This window comes from Cherax quadricarinatus, chromosome 87, assembly GCF_038502225.1.
Source record: "Cherax quadricarinatus isolate ZL_2023a chromosome 87, ASM3850222v1, whole genome shotgun sequence".
In the NCBI taxonomy this organism is placed as follows: Eukaryota; Metazoa; Arthropoda; class Malacostraca; order Decapoda; family Parastacidae; genus Cherax; species Cherax quadricarinatus.
Window position 1 is genome coordinate 2745595 of NC_091378.1, and position 25000 is coordinate 2770594.

The window sequence follows — 25000 nt, forward strand, 5'->3', positions numbered from 1 at the left end:
ACTCTCGCAGTATCCCTGTTACTCTCACAGTATCCCTGTTACTCTCGCAGTATCCCTGTTACTCTCGCAGTATCCCTGTTACTCTCACAGTATCCCTGTTACTCTCGCAGTATCCCTGTTATTCTCACAGTATCCCTGTTACTCTCGCAGTATCCCTGTTACTCTCACAGTATCCCAGTTACTCTCACAGTATCCCTGTTACTCTCACAGTATCCCTGTTACTCTCGCAGTATCCCTGTTACTCTCGCAGTATCCCTGTTACTCTCACAGTATCCCTGTTACTCTCGCAGTATCCCTGTTACTCTCACAGTATCCCTGTTACTCTCGCAGTATCCCTGTTACTCTCGCAGTATCCCTGTTACTCTCACAGTATCCCTGTTACTCTCGCAGTATCCCTGTTACTCTCACAGTATCCCTGTTACTACCGCAGTATCCCTGTTACTCTCACAGTATCCCTGTTACTCTCACAGTATCCCTGTTACTCTCGCAGTATCCCTGTTACTCTCGCAGTATCCCTGTTACTCTTGCAGTATCCCTGTTACTCTCACAGTATCCCTGTTACTCTCACAGTATCCCTGTTACTCTCACGGTATCCCTGTTACTCTCGCAATATCCCTGTTACTCTCACAGTATCCCTGTTACTCTCGCAGTATCCCTGTTACTCTCGCAGTATCCCTGTTACTCTCGCAATATCCCTGTTACTCTCGCAATATCCCTGTTACTCTCACAGTATCCCTGTTACTCTCGAAGTATCCCTGTTACTCTCACAGTATCCCTGTTTCTCTCACAGTATCCCTGTTACTCTCACAGTATCCCTGTTACTCTCGAAGTATCCCTGTTACTCTCACAGTATCCCTGTTACTCTCGAAGTATCCCTGTTACTCTCGCAATATCCCTGTTACTCTCGCAATACCCCTGTTACTCTCACAGTATCCCTGTTACTCTCGAAGTATCCCTGTTACTCTCACAGTATCCCTGTTACTCTCACAGTATCCCTGTTACTCTCGAAGTATCCCTGTTACTCTCACAGTATCCCTGTTACTCTCACAGTATCCCTGTTACTCTCACAGTATCCCTGTTACTCTCGCAGTATCCCTGTTACTCTCGCAGTATCCCTGTTACTCTCGCAGTATCCCTGTTACTCTCACAGTATCCCTGTTACTCTCGCAGTATCCCTGTTACTCTCGCAGTATCCCTGTTACTCTCACAGTATCCCTGTTACTCTCGCAATATCCCTGTTACTCTCACAGTATCCCTGTTACTCTCGCAGTATCCCTGTTACTCTCGCAATATCCCTGTTACTCTCGCAATATCCCTGTTACTCTCACAGTATCCCTGTTACTCTCGCAGTATCCCTGTTACTCTCACAGTATCCCTGTTACTCTCACAGTATCCCTGTTACTCTCACAGTATCCCTGTTACTCTCGCAGTATCCCTGTTACTCTCACAGTATCCCTGTTACTCTCACAGTATCCCTGTTACTCTCACAGTATCCCTGTTACTCTCACAGTATGCCTGTTACTCTCACAGTATCCCCGTTACTCTCACAGTATCCCTGTTACTCTCACAGTATCCCTGTTACTCTCACAGTATCCCTGTTACTCTCACAGTATCCCTGTTACTCTCACAGTATCCCTGTTACTCTCACAGTATCCCTGTTACTCTCACAGTATCCCTGTTACTCTCACAGTATCCCTGTTACTCTCACAGTATCCCTGTTACTCTCACAGTATCCCTGTTACTCTCACAGTATCCCTGTTACTCTCGCAGTATCCCTGTTACTCTCGCAGTACGTCCCTCCTGCCACTCACAACATAATCAAACATTTAAAGCTAATTTTCTCCTCAGTAGATCTGCTGAAGAGAACTTCATTTGGAGGTCGAAATATGTAAACTTACTTTTAATTATTTTTTTGGGTCTCAAGGAGCTCTCACTCTCTCTCTCTCTCTCTCTCTCTCTCTCGCTCTCTCTCTCTCTCTGTCTGTCTCTCTCTCTCTCTCTCTCTCTCTCTCTCTCTCTTTCTCTCTGTCACTGCTTCAGGGAACTCTCTCTCTGACTGTCTCAAAGTAGACACTTTCCCTCACTGGTGAAAGTGAAGGTGAAAGTGAGGGATACTGACCTTGACAGCCACCGGCATCTCTACAGAGTCGCCAGCATAGTTCTTGAGGTATCCCTGGTATACCTCACCGAAGGCGCCTTGACCCAACGCTCTGCAGGAAGAAGAACAAGACAACTATGATAAAGCAAGGAAGAGAAAGACAATCAGAGTAAAACAGGGAAGACACTCACGGTAACTTCCTGTCTTCAGGTGAGAGACTAGGAATATTTAGAGAGATGTTCCCCTCCCCCAGAATGGAAGTCTCAAAATTAGAGGAAATACTTAAAGATTTATCTCGAGGGGGACTTAAAAAGAGGGAGCACATTCACCATCACTCATCCAATACCACACACACACACACACACACACACACACACACACACACACACACACACACACACACACACACACACACACACACACACATACACAATGTATTAGAGGCCTGTTGCACAGGAGTTTTAAAAGGAATGTGCTGTAGTAAGAGGGAGTGAGAAGCAGTAAGAGGCAGTAAGAGGCAGTGAGGGGCAGTAAGAGGTAGTAAGAGGCAGTATGAGGCAGTGAGGGGCAGTAAGAGGCAGGTAGAGGCAGGTAGAGGCAGTAAGAGGCAGTGAGATGCAGTGAGAAGCAGGGAGAGGCAGTGAGAGGCAGTGAGAAGCAGTAGAGGCAGTGAGAGGCAGTGAGAGGCAGTGCGAGGCAGGGAGAGGCAGTGAGAGGCAGTGAGAAGCAGTAGAGGCAGTGAGAGGCAGTGAGAGGCAGTGCGAGGCAAGGAGAGGCAGTGAGAGATAGTGAGAGGCAGTGAGAGACAGTGAGAGGCAGTGAGTAGGAGTGACAGCAACAGTGATTACAGTGGTGAGGAACTTTGAGTCTGGTGAACATTTTTTGGCGAGGCAGCGATAAGAAGATAAAAATGTTTAGAGAAAACTTGGAGAAGAAGAAGGAGGAGAAGAAGAAGGAGGAGAAGAAGGAGGAGAAGAAGAAGGAGGAGAAGAAGGAGGAGAAGAAGAAGGGGGAGAAGAAGAAGGAGGAGAAGAAGAAGGAGGAGAAGAAGAAGGAGGAGAAGAAGGAGGAGAAGAAGAAGTAAGCAGAGAGAAAGAAAAACAAGATGAATTAAACATGATGAGAGAACCAGGAAAGAATGAACGATGCTAAACAAGAAGAGAGGATAAAACAAGAATAGGAGAAGAAACAGCAAGAATACTGCATATAAGAGATGGTAAAAGGGGAAGAAGTGGACAAAAAAAAAATATAAATTATTTCCATCAAATCCTTATCAATTTCAGACACTCCTGATGCCTTCTTCAGAAAATTTAAATGACTTTCTGGAATCCTTGAAGGAGTTTGTCATGGAAGCCTCACCAGGCAGGGTTTCACACCACCTACAAGAACTGAAATAAATCATGATGCAGCTTCCAGGAGGTTACCAGACATGTCTTCCAGCACAAAAGTCTTCCAGCACAAAGTCTTCCAGCACACAAGTCTTTCAGCACACAAGTCTTCCAGCACACAAGTCTTTCAGCACACAAGTCTTCCAGCACACAAGTCTTCCAGCACACAAGTCTTCCAGCACACAAGTCTTCCAGCACACAAGTCTTCCAGCACACAAGTCTTCCAGCACACAAGTCTTCCAGCACACAAGTCTTCCAGCACACAAGTCTTCCAGCACACAAGTCTTCCAGCACACAAGTCTTCCAGCACACAAGTCTTCCAGCACACAAGTCTTCCAGCACACAAGTCTTCCAGCACACAAGTCTTCCAGCACACAAGTCTACCAGCACACAAGTCTTCCAGCACACAAGTCTTCCAGCACACAAGTCTTCCAGCACACAAGTCTTCCAGCACACAAGTCTTCCAGCACACAAGTCTTCCAGCACACAAGTCTTCCAGCACACAAGTCTTCCAGCACACAAGTCTTCCAGCACACAAGTCTTCCAGCACACAAGTCTTCCAGCACACAAGTCTACCAGCACACATGTCTTGTAGAAGTTCTACAGACGTGTCTTCCAGCACATAAATCTTGTAGCACACAAATCTTGCAGCACACAAGTCTTCCAGCACATAAATCTTGCAGCACACAAGTTTTCCAGCACACAAGTCTTCCAGCACACAAGTCTTCCAGCATATAGGACTTCCAGCACATAAATCGCGTAGTACACAAGTCTTCCAGCACACGAGTCTTACAGCACCAGTTTGGAACCCACACCTAGCCAAGCACGTAAAGAAACTAGTGAAAGTGCAAAGGTTTGCAACAAGACTAGTCCCAGAGATAAGGGGTATGTCCTACGAGGAGAGGTTAAGGGAAATCGACCTGACGACACTGGAGGACAGGAGAGATAGGGGGGACATGATAACGACATACAAAATACTGAGAGGAATCGACAAGGTGGACAAAGACAGGATGTTCCAGAGATGGGACACAGCAACAACGAGACACAGTTGGAAGTTGAAGACACAGATGAATCACAGGGATGTTAGGAAGTATTTCTTCAGCCACAGAGTAGTCAGGAAGTGGAATAGTTTGGGAAGCGATGTAGTGGAGGCAGGATCCATACATAGCTTTAAGCAGAGGTATGATAAAGCTCACGGTTCAGGAAGAGTGACCTAGTAGCGATCCGTGAAGAGGCGGGGCTAGGAGCTGGGACTCGACCCCTGCAACCTCAACTAGGTGAGTACATCTTCTAACAGCTTTCCAGACAAATCTTCCAGGGACACCTGACGAAGTTTCCATGGAAATAAATGTATATATTTTTAGAGGCTTCACTCCACGAGCTTTCCAGAAGCACCATAGGCTTCCAAGGGCATTCAGACTGCATTCTAATGACCACAGGAGCTCTTTCCAGTTCACCCAAGAAGCCATTCAAGGGATCTGAAAATCCATCAGGGACAATACAACCAGCCAAGAAGCCATTTCAGAGATTTGACAAGCCATCAGGATCTATATACCCAGCCAAGAAGCCATCCCAGGAATCTGACAAGCCATCATGGACAATATACCTATCCAAGAAGCCATTCCAGGGATCTAACAAGCCATCAGGAACTCTATACTCAACCAAAAAGCCATTCCAGACATGTGACAAGCCATTATGGACAATATACCTAGCCAAGATGCCATTCCAGGGACCTATGGACACCATTTTCGCCCAAAGTGCTTTTCAGACATGACAAAAAGATTTTCAAAAGAATAAAAAGGGCTTTCCAAAGACATGCAAAGAGCCTCTTCAATACAGGGAAACCCCATGTACTTTCCAGGGATGCCGGAAACCTCTTCATGGCACTCAATAGGCCTAGGCACACATAATTTCCCCCCAGGGATACCAAACTGTTAAGAAGCGTTTCTAAAGCAAATTTTAAGAAGTATCCGGAGAAGGATACCGAGGAGGTTTCCAGAAGTCAAAAGGAAACCTACTGGAGGCAGAGTTTATTTTTAAATGCAGTCCATAGAACGCTTCAGAGGGATACCACATCACAGAACCTTCCAGAGGGATGCAACACCATTTAACCCTCCAGAGGGATACCACATCATAGAACCCTCCTGTGAGATACCACATCATAGACCTCTCAAGAGGGATACCACGCCAAAGAACCCTCCTGTGGAATACCACACCAAAGAACATACCAGAGGGATACCACACCATTGAACCTACCTGAGGGATACCACAGAATCCTCCTGAAAGATATCACACCATAGAACCTTCCAGAAGGATACTACACCATAGAACCTTCCAGAGAGATACTACACCATTGAACGTACCTGAGGGTTACCATAGAATCCTCTTGTGGTATACCACACTATAGAACCCTCCTGTGGGATACCACACAAAATGGAACTTTCCAGAGGGATACCGCACCATAGAACCTTCCAGAGGGATACCACACCATAGAACCTACTTGAGGGATACCATAGAATCCTCCTGTGGTATACCACGCCATAGAACCCTCCTGTGGAATACCACACCATAGAACCCTTCTGTAGGATTCCACACCAAAGAACCTACCAGAGAGACACCACAAGATTGAACCCACCCTAGGAATACCATAGAACCTTCCTGAAGGATACCACACCATAGAACCTTCCAGAGGGCTACCACACCATAGAACCTTCCAAAGGGATACCATACCATTGAATCTTCCTGAGGGATACTAAAGAATCTTCCTGTGGGATACAACACCATAGAACCTTCCAGAGGGATACCACAACAAAGAACCCTCCAGAGGGATACCACAATATAGAATTTTACTGGGGGGTACCACACCATTGAACCCCCTGAGGGATACCACATTATAGAACCCACCACAGGGATACCACACCATAGGGATAGCAATACTTCAGAGCAGAGTGAATGAAGAACACGAAAGAGAGAGAGAGAGAGAGAGAGAGAGAGAGAGAGAGAGAGAGAGAGAGAGAGAGAGAGAGAGAGAGAGAGAGAGAGAGAGAGAGAGAGAGAGAGAGAGAGAGAGAGAGAGGGAGAGAGCAGCAGCCGATCAAGCAAGAGTTGCCATAGCAACCCCAAAGGAAAACGCAAAAGTGTGGTAGTGCCATTGGCACTTGTGGCACTATACCCTCTCTCCTTCCCCTCACACCCCCTTTGTAGTGCCAACGGTCTCCCCTTGGCTCCTTCACCGTCGTGCATTATTGCAGTGCCAGCCATCTCTCCCACCCTTGTTACATTGCCATATTTATTATTCCTGGCACCTGTGCCATGGGTATCAATGACACATGTGCCATGGGTATCCGTGGTACTTGTGCCGTGGGTATATTTGGTACCTGTGCCATGGGTATCCCTGTCACCTGTGCCCTGGCTATCCCTGGCACCTGTGTCGTGGATATCCCTGGCGTCTGTGCGTGGGTGTCTCTGGTACCGTGCCATGGGTATCCCTGGTACCTGTGATCTGGGTATCCCTGGTAAATCTGCCATGGGAATCCTTGGCATCTGTGTCATGGGTATCCCTGGCACCTACGCTCTGGGTATCCCTCTCTCATCTCCCATGTAGTGCCCAAGTTGCTTGGCTAATGGGGTTTAAAGTCTATCTACTACACCTGTACACCACCAGTCAAGAATACTACAATACCTAGAACGTAATGTAAACTACCAGTGTATATATACTGAGAGATATACACCTCTCAGCGTATATGTACTGACACACACACACACACACACACACACACACACACACACACACACACACACACACACACACACACCAAAGACTGCAAACCTCACTCAAGGAGAAAGATCTTGGGGTGAGTATAACACCGAGCATGTCTCCGGAAGCACACATCAATCAGATAACTGCTGCAGCATATGGGCGCCTGGCAAACCTGAGAACAGCATTCCGATACCTTAGTAAGGAATCGTTCAAGACACTGTACACCGTGTATGTCAGGCCCATATTGGAGTATGCAGCACCTGTTTGGAACCCACACTTGATAAAGCACGCCAAGAAACTAGAGAAAGTACAAAGGTTTGCGACAAGGTTAGTTCCAGAGCTAAGGGGAATGTCCAATGAAGAAAGATTAAGGGAAATCGGCCTGACGACACTGGAGGACAGAAGGGTCAGGGGAGGCATGATAACGACATATAAAATACTGCGTGGAATAGACAAGGTGGACAAAGACAGGATGTTCCAGAGAAGGGACACAGAAACAAGAGGCCACAATTGGAAGATATTAGGAAGTATTTCTTCAGTCAGAGTTGTAAGGCAGTGGAATAGCCTAGAAAATGACGTAGTGGAGGCAGGAACCATACACAGTTTTAAGACGAGGTTTGATAAAGCTCATGGAGCGGGGAGAGAGAGGGCCCAGTAGCAACCAATGAAGAGGCGGGGCCAGGAGCTAAGACTCGACCCCTGCAACCACAAATAGGTGAGTACAAATAGGTGAGTACAAATAGGTGAGTACACACATACACACATACACACATACACACACACACACACACACACACATACACACATACACACACACACACACACACACACACACACACACACACACACACACACACAAAGGGACCTGGACAGGCTGCAGAACTGGTCCAGCAATTGGCTCCTGGAGTTCAATCCCACCAAGTGCAAAGTCATGAAGATTGGGGAAGGGCAAAGAAGGCCGCAGACGGAGTACAGTCTAGGGGGTCAGAGACTACAAACCTCACTCAAGGAAAAAGATCTTGGGGTGAGTATAACACCAGGCACATCTCCTGAAGCGCACATCAACCAAATAACTGCTGCAGCATATGGGCGCCTAGCAAACCTCAGAACAGCATTCCGACATCTTAATAAGGAATCGTTCAGGACCCTGTACACCGTATACGTTAGGCCCATATTGGAGTATGCGGCACCAGTTTGGAACCCACACCTAGCCAAGCACGTAAAGAAACTAGAGAAAGTGCAAAGGTTTGCAACAAGACTAGTCCCAGAGCTAAGAGGTATGTCCTACGAGGAGAGGTTAAGGGAAATCAACCTGACGACACTGGAGGACAGGAGAGATAGGGGGGACATGATAACAACATACAAAATACTGAGAGGAATTGACAAGGTGGACAAAGACAGGATGTTCCAGAGATTGGACACAGTAACAAGGGGACACAGTTGGAAGCTAAAGACACAGATGAATCACAGGGATGTTAGGAAGTATTTCTTCAGCCACAGAGTAGTCAGTAAGTGGAATAGTTTGGGAAGCGATGTAGTGGAGGCAGGATCCATACATAGCTTTAAGCAGAGGTATGATAAAGCTCACGGCTCAGGGAGAGTGACCTAGTAGCGATCAGTGAAGAGGCGGGGCCAGGAGCTCGGACTCGACCCCCGCAACCTCAACTAGGTGAGTACAACTAGGTGAGTACACACACACACACACACACACATACACACATACACACACACACACTCACTCACACACACACACACACACACACACACACACACACACACACACACACACACACACACACACACACACACACACACACACACATATGTATATATATACACTTCATTGACAATATAAGCTGAGGTATTAAGCTGAGGTATTAAGCTGAGGTAAGACATGGAGCAAGTTTTAGTTTTGATACACAAGTGTTGAGAACACTGAAGTCTCACCTAGAAAATTAGAGAACGAAAAGGCGGTGTTCCAATATTGTCCTCACCTCCCAGTGACGTCACAAGGCCAGAAGTGACGTCATGGCACTAGCAGTGACCTCACAAGGCTAGCAGTGATGTCATAAGGGTAGGAGTGACGTCACAAGCCTAGTAGTGGCGTCACGACACTAGCAGTGAGGTCACAAGGCCAGTAGTGACGTCACAAAATCAGCAGTAACATCACAAAGCCAGCAGTGACATCATAAGGCCAACAGTAACCTCACAAGACCAGCATTGACATCGCAAGGCCAGCAGTAACATCACAGGGTCAGCAGTGACATCACAAGGCCAGCAATGGCTTCACAAGGTCATCAGTGACTTCACAAGATCAGCACTGACGTCACATAGAAAGCAGTGACATCACAATGTCAGCAGTGTCGTCACAAGGGCAGCAGTGACATCAAAAGGCTAGCAGTGACACCACAAGGTCAGCAGTGGCATCACAAGGCCAGCAGTGACATCGCAATGCCAACAGTGACGTCACAAAACCAGCAGTGACATCACAAGGACAGCAGTGGCATCACAAAGCCATCAGCGACATCATAAGGCCAGCAGTGGCGTCACAAGGCCAGCAGTGACATCACAAGGCCTGCAATGATGTCACAAGGTCAGCAGTGGCGTCACAAAGCCAGCAGTGACGTCACAAGGTAAGCAGTGGCGTCACAAGGCCAACAGTGACATTACAAGGCCAGCAGTGACGTCACAATACCAGCAGTGACATCACAAGGCCAGCAGTGACATCACAAAACCATGAGTGACATCACAATGACAGCAGTGACATCATAAAGCCATGAGTGACATCACAAAACTAGCAGTGACATCACAAGGTCAGCAGTGACATCACAAGGCCAACAATGACATCACGAGGCCAACTACGACATCACAAGACCAACAATGACATCAAAAGTTCAACAGTGACGTCACAAAGTCAGCCGTGACATCACAAGGTCAGCAGTGGCGTCACAAGGTCAGCAGTGACATCACAAAGTCAACAATGACATCACAAGGACAACAATGACATCACAAGGCCAACAATGACATCAAAAGGTCAGCAGTGGCGTCACAAGGCCAGCAGTGGCGTCACAAAGTCAGCAGTGGCGTCACAAGATCAGCAGTAGCATCACAAGGTCAGCAGTGGCGTCACAAGGTCAGTATTGACGTCACAAGGTCAGAAGTGGCGTCACAAGGTCAGCAGTGGCGTCACCAGGCCAGCAGTGACATCACAAGGTCAGCAGTGGCGTCACTAGGCCAGCAGTGACGTCACAAGATCAGCAGTGACGCCACAAGGTTAGCTTTGACGTCACAAGACCAGCAATGGCGTCACAAGGTCAGCAGTGGCGCCACAAGGTCAGCAGTAACGTCACAAAGTCAGCAGTGGCGTCACAAGGCCAGCAATGACGTCACAAGGTCAACAGTGACGTCACAAGGTCAGCAGTGACGTCACAAGGCCAGCAGTGACGTCACAAGGCCAGCAGTGACGTCACAAGGTCAACAGTGACGTCACAAGGCCAGCAATGACGTCACAAGGTCAGCAGTGACGTCACAAGGCCAGCAGTGACGTCACAAAGTCAACAGTGACGTCACAAGACCAGCAGTGACGTCACAAGACCAGCAGTGACGTCACAAGGCCAGCAGTGACGTCACAAGGCCAGCAATGACGTCACAAGGTCAGTAGTGACGTCACAAGGCCAGCAGTGACGTCACAAGGCCAGCAGTGACGTCACAAGGTCAGCAGTGACGTCAGTTTCACTGACGTCACTGCCATCAATTGCTTAATTACAGTCAAAATAAATTACATTGAAAAACTTGCTCCAGAAAACTGATAAAATATCATTAACAAAATATTTTTTTAGGTACAGGAATTTTTTCTTATTTTGTTGAAGTGAAAAAATATATAAATATCACGTGATGGCAAGAGTGTTCCAGTGTTCCGTGTTCCAGTGTTCCAGTGTTCCTGTGTTCCAGTGTTCCGTGTTCCAGTGTTACTGTGTTCCAGTGTTCCTGTGTTCCAGTGTTCCTGTGTTCCAGTGTTCCAGTGTTCCTGTGTTCCAGTGTTACTGTGTTCCAGTGTTCCTGTGTTCCAGTGTTCCGTGTTCCAGTGTTACTGTGTTCCAGTGTTCCTGTGTTACTGTGTTCCAGTGTTCCTGTGTTCCAGTGTTACTGTGTTCCAGTGTTCCTGTGTTCCAGTGTTCCGTGTTCCTGTGTTCCAGTGTTCCTGTGTTCCAGTGTTCCTGTGTTCCAGTGTTACTGTGTTCCAATGTTACTGTGTTCCAGTGTTCCTGTGTTCCAGTGTTCCTGTGTTCCAGTGTTCCAGTGTTCCTGTGTTCCAATGTTCCAGTGTTCCTGTGTTCCAGTGTTCCTGTGTTCCAGTGTTCCTGTGTTCCAGTGTTACTGTGTTCCAGTGTTCCTGTGTTCCAGTGTTCCGTGTTCCAGTGTTACTGTGTTCTAGTGTCCCTGTGTTCCAGTGTTCCTTCAGCGTTCCTGTGATTCTTTAGTGTTCCTGTGTTCCTTCAGTGTTCCTGTGTTCAAGTGCTCCTTCAGTATTCCTGGGCTCCCTCGGTGTTCCATTGTTCCTTCACCGTTCCTGTTTCTGTTTGTAAATAGTGTCTTGTTGCAGCTGAAGGAAAAGAATAAACTTGCTTCAGGGAACACTCAAGGTTCTCCCTGAAGCTGTTTGAGAATTTTCTCCTACCACCCCATATATTTAATGTATATTTTATTTAAAGACAAAATACATTGACAAAACATTCACAAAAATACAATAGAAAGTAAAACAACAAAGTAACAACTCAGAGCTACATCTCGGATACTTCGTCCAGCTCCCCTGCGGTGGGCCGCGTGCCCAGAATGCTGCAGGCATTTCCTCTCTGGATCGCAACACTGAGTCTCTGAAAGAGGAAGCTGGTCGCCCTGTGGTCCTTGGTTTCTATGATGAGCATTTCACCCAGCTCTTTGAGGAACTTTAGAGCACACTTGCCCCATGCTCCAAGGGTCTCCGACCCTATTGGGATGAAGTTATAGCAAGGGGGAAGGTCTTCATATTTTCAGATCTTCTGGGTGCCCCTGTGGCTGGCAACTCTATCCCCTTCCACTACGGAGTATTGTAAGTAGGCGTCTGCCAATGTGGCGGCACAGGTGTAGTTCCAGGCAATCTGCTTTCCATCCTTCCAGGGTTGCATATTGGCTCCATCAAGACGCTTTTGACTTCCGTCAGACCTCTTCACTTGGGGTTCCCGTTAAGCTGGGCAACGGGCTGTGGCGAGGCTTCTCTTTATGATGTCATTGACCTCGTCATGCCTGGCATACTTCCCTTCTGCTGTGTGACACACGAGACCATGAAGTCCGAATTGATCAGCCATCGCCCTGCTGCAAATACGCCTATGTTTGGTGAGGATGGGGGCGGCTAGGCGAAGAGCAACACCAATCCGAATGGCCTGTGGATCGAGTCGAGTGTCCAGGGAGGAATTGGGAACAGCTAAAAAGAAATCTGAGTGTGGTGCCTTCACTGCCAGAAGACGAGCTTTGTCCTTTCCTGCAGCGTTGGTGAGCATTGTGTTGGCGATTTTTTCCATGATCGGTTTGTCCCATTGGGACTGTTTGTGTTCTTTGGGAGGAGCTGGTCTACTGGAGGAGTCTGTAAGGGTGTCCCACCGCATCGCTGCTTCAGTAAACTTGGGGTCTTGAGCTCCTACCACGTCTCTCAAGCGTTCGGGGACAATCTTCTTGACTAATGCACCATATATATATATATATATATATATATATATATATATATATATATATATATATATATATATATATATATATATATATATATATATATATATATATATATATATATATGTATATATATATGTATATATATATATGTATATATATATGTATATATACATAGGTAGTAGGTTGGTAGACAGCAACCACCCAGGGAAGTACTACCGTCCTGCCAGATGACTGTGAAACAAAAACCTGTAACTGTTTTGCATGATGGTAGGATTGCTGGTTTCTTTTTCTGTCTCATAAACACGCTAAGATAACAGGGATATCTTGCTACTCCTACTTACACTTTGGTCACACTTCACAGACACGCACATGCATATATATATATACATACATCTAGGTTTTTCTCCTTTTTCTAAATAGCTCTTGTTCTTTTTTATTTCTTCTATTGTCCATGGGGAAGTGGAAAAGAATCTTTCCTCCGTAAGCCATGCGTGTCGTATGAGGCGACTAAAATGCCGGGAGCAATGGGCTAGTAACCCCTTCTCCTGTATACAATTACTAAAAAAGAGAAGAAGAAAAACTTTATAAAACTGGGTTGCTTAAATGTGCGTGGATGTAGTGCGGATGACAAGAAACAGATGATTGCTGATGTTATGAATGAAAAGAAGTTGGATGTCCTGGCCCTAAGCGAAACAAAGCTGAAGGGGGTAGGAGAGTTTCAGTGGGGGGAAATAAATGGGATTAAATCTGGAGTATCTGAGAGAGTTAGAGCAAAGGAAGGGGTAGCAGTAATGTTAAATGATCAGTTATGGAAGGAGAAAAGAGAATATGAATGTGTAAATTCAAGAATTATGTGGATTAAAGTAAAGGTTGGATGCGAGAAGTGGGTCATAATAAGCGTGTATGCACCTGGAGAAGAGAGGAATGCAGAGGAGAGAGAGAGATTTTGGGAGATGTTAAGTGAATGTATAGGAGCCTTTGAACCAAGTGAGAGAGTAATTGTGGTAGGGGACTTGAATGCTAAAGTAGGAGAAACTTTTAGAGAGGGTGTGGTAGGTAAGTTTGGGGTGCCAGGTGTAAATGATAATGGGAGCCCTTTGATTGAACTTTGTATAGAAAGGGGTTTAGTTATAGGTAATACATATTTTAAGAAAAAGAGGATAAATAAGTATACACGATATGATGTAGGGCGAAATGACAGTAGTTTGTTGGATTATGTATTGGTAGATAAAAGACTGTTGAGTAGACTTCAGGATGTACATGTTTATAGAGGGGCCACAGATATATCAGATCACTTTCTAGTTGTAGCTACACTGAGAGTAAAAGGTAGATGGGATACAAGGAGAATAGAAGCATCAGGGAAGAGAGAGGTGAAGGTTTATAAACTAAAAGAGGAGGCAGTTAGGGTAAGATATAAACAGCTATTGGAGGATAGATGGGCTAATGAGAGCATAGGCAATGGGGTCGAAGAGGTATGGGGTAGGTTTAAAAATGTAGTGTTAGAGTGTTCAGCAGAAGTTTGTGGTTACAGGAAAGTGGGTGCAGGAGGGAAGAGGAGCGATTGGTGGAATGATGATGTAAAGAGAGTAGTAAGGGAGAAAAAGTTAGCATATGAGAAGTTTTTACAAAGTAGAAGTGATGCAAGGAGGGAAGAGTATATGGAGAAAAAGAGAGAAGTTAAGAGAGTGGTGAAGCAATGTAAAAAGAGAGCAAATGAGAGAGTGGGTGAGATGTTATCAACAAATTTTGTTGAAAATAAGAAAAAGTTTTGGAGTGAGATTAACAAGTTAAGAAAGCCTAGAGAACAAATGGATTTGTCAGTTAAAAATAGGAGAGGAGAGTTATTAAATGGAGAGTTAGAGGTATTGGGAAGATGGAAGGAATATTTTGAGGAATTGTTAAATGTTGATGAAGATAGGGAAGCTGTGATTTCGTGTATAGGGCAAGGAGGAATAACATCTTGTAGGAGTGAGGAAGAGCCAGTTGTGAGTGTGGGGGAAGTTCGTGAGGCAGTAGGTAAAATGAAAGGGGGTAAGGCAGCCGGGATTGATGGGATAAAGATAGAAATGTTAAAAGCAGGTGGGGATATAGTTTTGGAGTGGTTGGTGCAATTATTTAATAAATGTATGGAAGAGGGTAAGGTACCTAGGGATTGGCAGAGAGCATGCATAGTTCCTTTGTATAAAGGCAAAGGGGATAAAAGAGAGTGCAAAAATTATAGGGGGATAAGTCTGTTGAGTGTACCTGGTAAAGTGTATGGTAGAGTTATAATTGAAAGAATTAAGAGTAAGACGGAGAATAGGATAGCAGATGAACAAGGAGGCTTTAGGAAAGGTAGGGGGTGTGTGGACCAGGTGTTTACAGTGAAACATATAAGTGAACAGTATTTAGATAAGGCTAAAGAGGTCTTTGTGGCATTTATGGATTTGGAAAAGGCGTATGACAGGGTGGATAGGGGGGCAATGTGGCAGATGTTGCAAGTGTATGGTGTAGGAGGTAGGTTACTGAAAGCAGTGAAGAGTTTTTACGAGGATAGTGAGGCCCAAGTTAGAGTATGTAGGAAAGAGGGAAATTTTTTCCCAGTAAAAGTAGGCCTTAGACAAGGATGTGTGATGTCACCGTGGTTGTTTAATATATTTATAGATGGGGTTGTAAGAGAAGTAAATGCGAGGGTCTTGGCAAGAGGCGTGGAGTTAAAAGATAAAGAATCACACACAAAGTGGGAGTTGTCACAGCTGCTCTTTGCTGATGACACTGTGCTCTTGGGAGATTCTGAAGAGAAGTTGCAGAGATTGGTGGTTGAATTTGGTAGGGTGTGCAAAAGAAGAAAATTAAAGGTGAATACAGGAAAGAGTAAGGTTATGAGGATAACAAAAAGATTAGGTGATGAAAGATTGAATATCAGATTGGAGGGAGAGAGTATGGAGGAGGTGAACGTATTCAGATATTTGGGAGTGGACGTGTCAGCGGATGGGTCTATGAAAGATGAGGTGAATCATAGAATTGATGAGGGAAAAAGAGTGAGTGGTGCACTTAGGAGTCTGTGGAGACAAAGAACTTTGTCCTTGGAGGCAAAGAGGGGAATGTATGAGAGTATAGTTTTACCAACGCTCTTATATGGGTGTGAAGCGTGGGTGATGAATGTTGCAGCGAGGAGAAGGCTGGAGGCAGTGGAGATGTCATGTCTGAGGGCAATGTGTGGTGTGAATATAATGCAGAGAATTCGTAGTTTGGAAGTTAGGAGGAGGTGCGGGATTACCAAAACTGTTGTCCAGAGGGCTGAGGAAGGGTTGTTGAGGTGGTTCGGACATGTAGAGAGAATGGAGCGAAACAGAATGACTTCAAGAGTGTATCAGTCTGTAGTGGAAGGAAGGCGGGGTAGGGGTCGGCCTAGGAAGGGTTGGAGGGAGGGGGTAAAGGAGGTTTTGTGTGCGAGGGGCTTGGACTTCCAGCAGGCATGCGTGAGCGTGTTTGATAGGAGTGAATGGAGACAAATGGTTTTTAATACTTGACGTGCTGTTGGAGTGTGAGCAAAGTAACATTTATGAAGGGATTCAGGGAAACCGGCAGGCCGGACTTGAGTCCTGGAGATGGGAAGTACAGTGCCTGCACTCTGAAGGAGGGGTGTTAATGTTGCAGTTTAAAAACTGTAGTGTAAAGCACCCTTCTGGCAAGACAGTGATGGAGTGAATGATGGTGAAAGTTTTTCTTTTTCGGGCCACCCTGCCTTGGTGGGAATCGGCCGGTGTGATAATAAAAAAAAAAAAATAAATAAAAAATATATATATATATATATATATATTTATTTATATATATACCCAAAAATCACTACCATCCATACTTCACCACAATCAACCAACTACAATCTTCCTCAGGTATCCAGAATCAATCACGATCTTACTCAGGTACTCTTAACGTCACTACCAACCACAGTCTTCCTTAGGTACTCACTTAACCAGCGTCAGGTTCTCTCGTGGTATCTCCCTCAGGTCCTTGATCGTACAGGTACCGCCTCCGAACTCGTAATTAGGATTGTACTCAGTCACCATACCTCCTGAGGACGCTCTGAGTCCACTCAGCTGAATTTCAGGACCCCCGCTGAACATACCTCGTCTCATTAGGTCAAACTTCTTGCGTTGGTACCTGTTGTCTGTTGGGGGAGATGGTACCTAGTTACTGTGAGGGTAGATGGTACCTAGTTACTGTGAGGTTAGATGGTACCTAGTTACTGTGAGGGTAGATGGTAATTAGTTATTGTGAGAGGCGATGGTGCCAAGTTATTGTGAGGGTAGATGGTACATAGTTATTGTTAGGGAGATGGTACCTAGTTACTGTGAGGTAAGATGGTACCTAGTTACTCATAATTCTATTAAAACAAGCGATTTCCTCTCATGATAAGACAGTTAGCTAACTACTACTACCAATATCACTACTGATATTACTACTACTACTAGTACTACTACTATCACTACCACCTCTACTACTACTCTCGGAGCTAGAACTACCAGCCTCCCTACCACAACTCCACCATGCCCAAGGAGGTGGTGCATACTCACAGCAGCAGATAGACGTGGTGGATATCAGAATGATGAGCAGAATACCCATTACTATGATGATAAGGTAGACTGTCTGCGGGAAGGTCACCCCAGAGTCTGCTGTGGAAGGTAAAGCGAACCATGTTAGTTGTCACTCACAATACCATGGCTACAACAATTCACAACCTACAATACCCTGGCTGCAACAATTCACTACCTACAATACCCTGGCTGCAACAATTCACAACCTACAATACCCTGGCTACAACAATTCACTACCTACAATACCCTGGCTGCAACAATTCACAACCTGCAATACCCAGGCTACAACAATTCACTACCTACAATACCCTGGCTACAACAATTCACAACCTACAATACCCTGGCTGCAACAATTCACAACCTACAATACCCTGGCTGCAACAATTCACAACCTACAATACCCTGGCTGCAACAATTCACAACCTACAATACCCTGGCTGCAACAATTCACAACCTGCAATACCGAGGCTACAACAATTCACTACCTACAATACCCTGGCTGCAACAATTCACAACCTACAATACCCTGGCTACAACAATTCACTACCTACAATACCCTGGCTACAACAATTCACAACCTACAATACCCTGGCCACAACAATTCACTATCTACAATACCCTGGCTACAACAATTCACTACCTACAATACCCTGGCTGCAACAATTCACAACCTACAATACCCTGGCTACAACTCACTACCTACAATACCCTGGCTACAACAATTCTCTACCTACAATACCCTGGCTACAACAATTCACTACCTACAGTACCCTGGCTACAACAATTCACTACCTACAATACCATGGCTACAACAATTCACTACCTACAATAACCTGGCTACAACAGTTCACTACCTACAATACCCTGGCTGCAACAATTCACTACCTACAATACCATGGCTACAACAATTCACTACCTACAATACCCTGGCTACAACAATTCACTACCTACAATACCCTGGCTACAACAATTCACTACCTACAATACCCTGGCTACAACAATTCACAACCTACAATACCCTGGCTACAACTCACTACCTACAATACCCTGGCTACAACAATTCTCTACCTACAATACCCTGGCTACAACAATTCACTACCTACAGTACCCTGGCTACAACAATTCACTACCTACAATACCATGGCTACAACAATTCACTACCTACAATACCCTGGCTACAACAATTCACTACCTACAATACCCTGGCTACAACAATTCACTACCTACAATACCCTGGCTACAACAATTCACTACCTACAATACCGTGGCTACAACAATTCACTACCTATAATACCCTGGCTACAACAATTCACTGCCTACAATACCCTGGCTGCAACAATTCACTACCTACAATACCCTGGATACAACAATTCACTACCTACAATACCCTGGCTACAACAATTCACTACCTACAATACCGTGGCTACAACAATTCACTGCCTACAATACCCTGGCTGCAACAATTCACTACCTACAATACCCTGGATACAACAATTCACTACCTACAATACCCTGGCTACAACAATTCACTACCTACAATACCCTGGCTACAACAATTCACTACCTACAATACCCTGGCTACAACAATTCACTACCTACAATACCCTGGCTACAACAATTCACAACCTACAATACCCTGGCTACAACAATTCACAACCTACAATACCCTGGCTACAACAATTCACTACCTACAATACCCTGGCTACAACAATTCACTACCTACAATACCCTGGCTACAACAATTCACTGCCTACAATACCCTGGCTACAACAATTCACTACCTACAATACCCTGGCTACAATAATTCACTGCCTACAATACCCTGGCTGCAACAATTCACTACCTACAATACCCTGGATACAACAATTCACTACCTACAATACCCTGGCTACAACAATTCACTACCTACAATACCATGGCTACAACAATTCACTACCTACAATACCATGGCTACAACAATTCACTACCTACAATACCCTGGCTACAACAATTCACAACCTACAATACCATGGCTACAACAATTCACTACCTATAATACCATGGCTACAACAATTCACTACCTACAATAACCTGGCTACAACAGTTCACTACCTACAATACCCTGGCTGCAACAATTCACTACCTACAATACCATGGCTACAACAATTCACTACCTACAATACCCTGGCTACAACAATTCACTACCTACAATACCCTGGCTACAACAATTCACTACCTACAATAAACTGGCTACAACAATTCACAACCTACAATACCCTGGCTACAACAATTCACAACCTACAATACCCTGGCAACAACAATTCTCTACCTACAATACCCTGGCTACAACAATTCACTACCTACAGTACCCTGGCTACAACAATTCACTACCTACAATACCATGGCTACAACAATTCACTACCTACAATACCCTGGCTACAACAATTCACTACCTACAATACCCTGGCTACAACAATTCACTACCTACAATACCCTGGCTACAACAATTCACAACCTACAATACCCTGGCTACAACAATTCACTACCTACAATACCCTGGCTACAACAATTCACTACCTACAATACCCTGGCTACAACAATTCACTACCTATAATACCCTGGCTACAACAATTCACTGCCTACAATACCCTGGCTGCAACAATTCACTACCTACAATACCCTGGATACAACAATTCACTACCTACAATACCCTGGCTACAACAATTCACTACCTACAATACCGTGGCTACAACAATTCACTGCCTACAATACCCTGGCTGCAACAATTCACTACCTACAATACCCTGGATACAACAATTCACTACCTACAATACCCTGGCTACAACAATTCACTACCTACAATACCCTGGCTACAACAATTCACTACCTACAATACCCTGGCTACAACAATTCACTACCTACAATACCCTGGCTACAACAATTCACAACCTACAATACCCTGGCTACAACAATTCACAACCTACAATACCCTGGCTACAACAATTCACTACCTACAATACCCTGGCTACAACAATTCACTACCTACAATACCCTGGCTACAACAATTCACTGCCTACAAAACCCTGGCTACAACAATTCACTACCTACAATACCCTGGCTACAATAATTCACTGCCTACAATACCCTGGCTGCAACAATTCACTACCTACAATACCCTGGATACAACAATTCACTACCTACAATACCCTGGCTACAACAATTCACTACCTACAATACCATGGCTACAACAATTCACTACCTATAATACCATGGCTACAACAATTCACTACCTACAATACCCTGGCTACAACAATTCACAACCTACAATACCATGGCTACAACAATTCACTACCTATAATACCATGGCTACAACAATTCACTACCTACAATACCATGGCTACAGCAATTCACTATCTACAATACCATGGCTACAACAATTTACTACCTACAATACCATGGCTACAGCAATTCACTATCTACAATACTCTGGCTACAACAATTCGCTACCTACAATACCCTGGCTACAACAATTCACAACCTACAATACCATGGCTACAACAATTCACTACCTACAAAACCATGGCTACAACAATTCACTACCTACAATACCATGGCTACAGCAATTCACTATCTACAATACCATGGCTACAACAATTCACTACCTACAATACCATGGCTACAACAATTCACAACCTACAATACCATGGCTACAACAATTCACAACCTACAATACCATGGCTACAACAATTCACAACCTACAATACCCTGGCTACAACAATTCACAACCTACAATACCCTGGCTACAACAATTCACAACCTACAATACCCTGGCTACAACAATTCACTACCTACAATACCCTGGCTACAACAATTCACAACCTACAATACCCTGGCTACAACAATTCACAACCTACAATACCCTGGCTACAACAATTCACAACCTACAATACCCTGGCTACAACAATTGACAACCTACAATACCCTGGCTGCAACAATTCACAACCTACAATACCCTGGCTACAACAATTCACAACCTACAATACCCTGGCTACAACAATTCACAACCTACAATACCCTGGCTACAACAATTCACAACCTAGAATACCCTGGCTACAACAATTCACAACCTACAATACCCTGGCTGCAACAATTCACAACCTACAATACCCTGGCTACAACAATTCACAACCTACAATACCCTGGCTACAACAATTCACAACCTACAATACCCTGGCTACAACAATTCACAACCTACAATACCCTGGCTGCAACAATTCACAACCTACAATACCCTGGCTACAACAATTCACAACCTACAATACCCTGGCTACAACAATTCACAACCAACTCAGGAATTAGAAGCTAGAAAGCATATGGGACTTTACCAGTAAAATTAAGAGGTAAGAAACCCAGGAGCTGTGACTCGACCCCTTGCAAGCACGACTAAATGAATACAAAATCAGCATCTTCAGAGCGGGAGATGAGACGTGAGACTGCATCTTTATCCTCAGCAATAATAATAATTATAATAATAATAATAATAATAATAATAATAATAATAATAATAACAATAATAATAATAATAATAATAATAATAATAATAGCAGCAACAACAAAAGCAATAATAATAATAATAATAATAATAATAATAATAATAATAATAATAATAATAATAATAATAATAATAATAATAATAATAATAATAATAACAATAATAATAATAATAATAATAATAATAATAATAATAATAATAATAATAATAATAATAATAATAATAATAATAATAATCAGGCAGCCAGGTGCGCCGCCAGTGACTGCCGCCGCTCACATGTTTCTCACCTACGTAACGCACCTGACGTTTAATTTCCGTAGCTATAATGAAAAACGATACACGAGAGGAGCCGCTAACACCACAATATCAACCTGTGACAACATCCGTGACAACATTCGTGACAGCCAGCAGATAAGATTGCGATGCTGTGAGCATCTCTTCATCTCAGAGACGCATTTTCCCCTCACCTTTAAACACTGTAAATGTCTTTGCACGGTGACTGTTTCGTCCCCACACAGTGAGTGAAATAAAGTTACTCTCTGTGTAGGCGAAACGTCGGACTTAGCAAAGTTATCTACTGCGCATTTCGCTCGTTTTTGCAGTGTTGACACACAACTATTGCAGACAGTATTCTGACATCTAATCTTCTTGGAATCCTTGTCTGCTGTTTATATAGTCTTGGAACCCTTGTCTGCTGTTTATATACTCTTGGAACCCTTGTCTGCTGTTTATATGCTCTTGGAACCCTTGTCTGCTGTTAATATACTCTTGGAAACCTTGTCCACTGTTTATATGCTCTTGGAACCCTTGTCTGCTGTTAATATACTCTTGGAACCCTTGTCCACTGTTTATATGCTCTTGGAACCCTTGTCTGCTGTTAATATACTCTTGGAACCCTTGTCCACTGTTTATATGCTCTTGGAACCCTTGTCTGCTGTTTATATACTCTTGGAACCCTTGTCCACTGTTTATATGCTCTTGGAACCCTTGTTTGCTGTTTATATGCTCTTGGAACCCTTGTCTGCTGTTTATATGCTCTTGGAACCTTTGTCTGCTGTTTATATGCTCTTGGAACCCTTGTCTGCTGTTTATAAACTCTTGGAACCCTTGTCTGCTGTTTATATACTCCTCGAACCCTTGTCTGCTGTTTATATACTCTTGAAACCCTTGTCTGCTGTTTATATACTCTTGGAACCCTTGTCTGCTGTTTATATACTCCTCGAACCCTTGTCTGCTGTTTATATACTCTTGGAACCCTTGTCTGCTGTTTATATACTCTTGGAACCCTTGTCTACTGTTTATATGCTCTTGGAACCCTTGCTGCTGTTTATATGCTCTTGGAACCCTTGTCTACTGTTTATATACTCTTGGAACCCTTGTCTACTGTTTATATGCTCTTGGAACCCTTGTCTACTGTTTATATACTCTTAGAACCCTTGTCTACTATTTATATGCTCTTGGAACCCTTGTCTACTGTTTATATACTCTTGGAACCCTTGTCTGCTGTTTATATGCTCTTGGAACCCTTGTCTACTGTTTATATACTCTTGGAACCCTTGTCTGCTGTTTATATACTCTTGGAACCCTTGTCTGCTGTTTATATGCTCTTGGAACCCTTGTCTGCTGTTTATATGCTCTTGGAACCCTTGTCTACTGTTTATATGCTCTTGGAACCCTTGTCTGCTGTTTATATGCTCTTGGAACCCTTGTCTGCTGTTTATATGCTCTTGGAACCCTTGTCTGCTGTTTATATGCTCTTGGAACCCTTGTCTGCTGTTTATATGCTCTTGGAACCTTTGTCTGCTGTTTATATGCTCTTGGAACCCTTGTCTACTGTTTATATGCTCTTGGAACCCTTGTCTACTGTTTATATGCTCTTGGAACCCTTATCTGCTGTTTATATGCTCTTGGAACCCTTGTCTACTGTTTATATGCTCTTGGAACCCTTGTCTGCTGTTTATATGCTCTTGGAACCCTTGTCTACTGTTTATATGCTCTTGGAACCCTTGTCTGCTGTTTATATGCTCTTGGAACCCTTGTCTACTGTTTATATGCTCTTGGAACCCTTGTCTGCTGTTTATATGCTCTTGGAACCCTTGTCTACTGTTTATATGCTCTTGGAACCTTTGTCTGCTGTTTATATGCTCTTGGAACCCTTGTCTACTGTTTATATGCTCTTGGAACCCTTGTCTGCTGTTTATATGCTCTTGGAACCCTTGTCTGCTGTTTATATACTCTTGGAACCCTTGTCTGCTGTTTATATGCTCTTGGAACCCTTGTCTGCTGTTTATATGCTCTTGGAACCCTTGTCTGCTGTTTATATACTCTTGGAACCCTTGTCTACTGTTTATATGCTCTTGGAACCCTTGTCTGCTGTTTATATGCTCTTGGAACCCTTGTCTGCTGTTTATATGCTCTTGGAACCCTTGTCTACTGTTTATATACTCTTGGAACCCTTGTCTACTGTTTATATACTCTTGGAACCCTTGTCTACTATTTATATGCTCTTGGAACCCTTGTCTACTGTTTATATACTCTTGGAACCCTGGTCTACTATTTATATGCTCTTGGAACCCTTGTCTACTGTTTATATACTCTTGGAACCCTTGTCTGCTGTTTATATGCTCTTGGAACCCTTGTCTGCTGTTTATATGCTCTTGGAACCATTGTCTGCTGTTTATATGCTCTTGGAACCCTTGTCTACTGTTTATATACTCTTGGAACCCTTGTCTACTGTTTATATACTCTTGGAACCCTTGTCTACTATTTATATGCTCTTGGAACCCTTGTCTACTGTTTATATACTCTTGGAACCCTGGTCTACTATTTATATGCTCTTGGAACCCTTGTCTACTGTTTATATACTCTTGGAACCCTTGTCTGCTGTTTATATGCTCTTGGAACCCTTGGTTTATATGCTCTTGGAACCATTGTCTGCTG

At 44.1% G+C, this 25000-nt stretch overlaps 1 protein-coding gene across 1 annotated transcript in view; it reads right to left on the reverse strand.

The window, feature by feature from the left end:
* The window catches only part of LOC128703840 (ALK tyrosine kinase receptor), a gene marked incomplete at its 5' end in the record, with an annotated part of 55693 nt that overhangs the window by 27261 nt on the left and 3432 nt on the right, over positions 1-25000 (reverse strand). Inside the window, 3 exon segments of the mRNA XM_070103729.1 lie at positions 2120-2210; positions 16904-17102; positions 17509-17607. Coding sequence (XP_069959830.1) covers positions 2120-2210; positions 16904-17102; positions 17509-17607 — 389 coding nt within the window.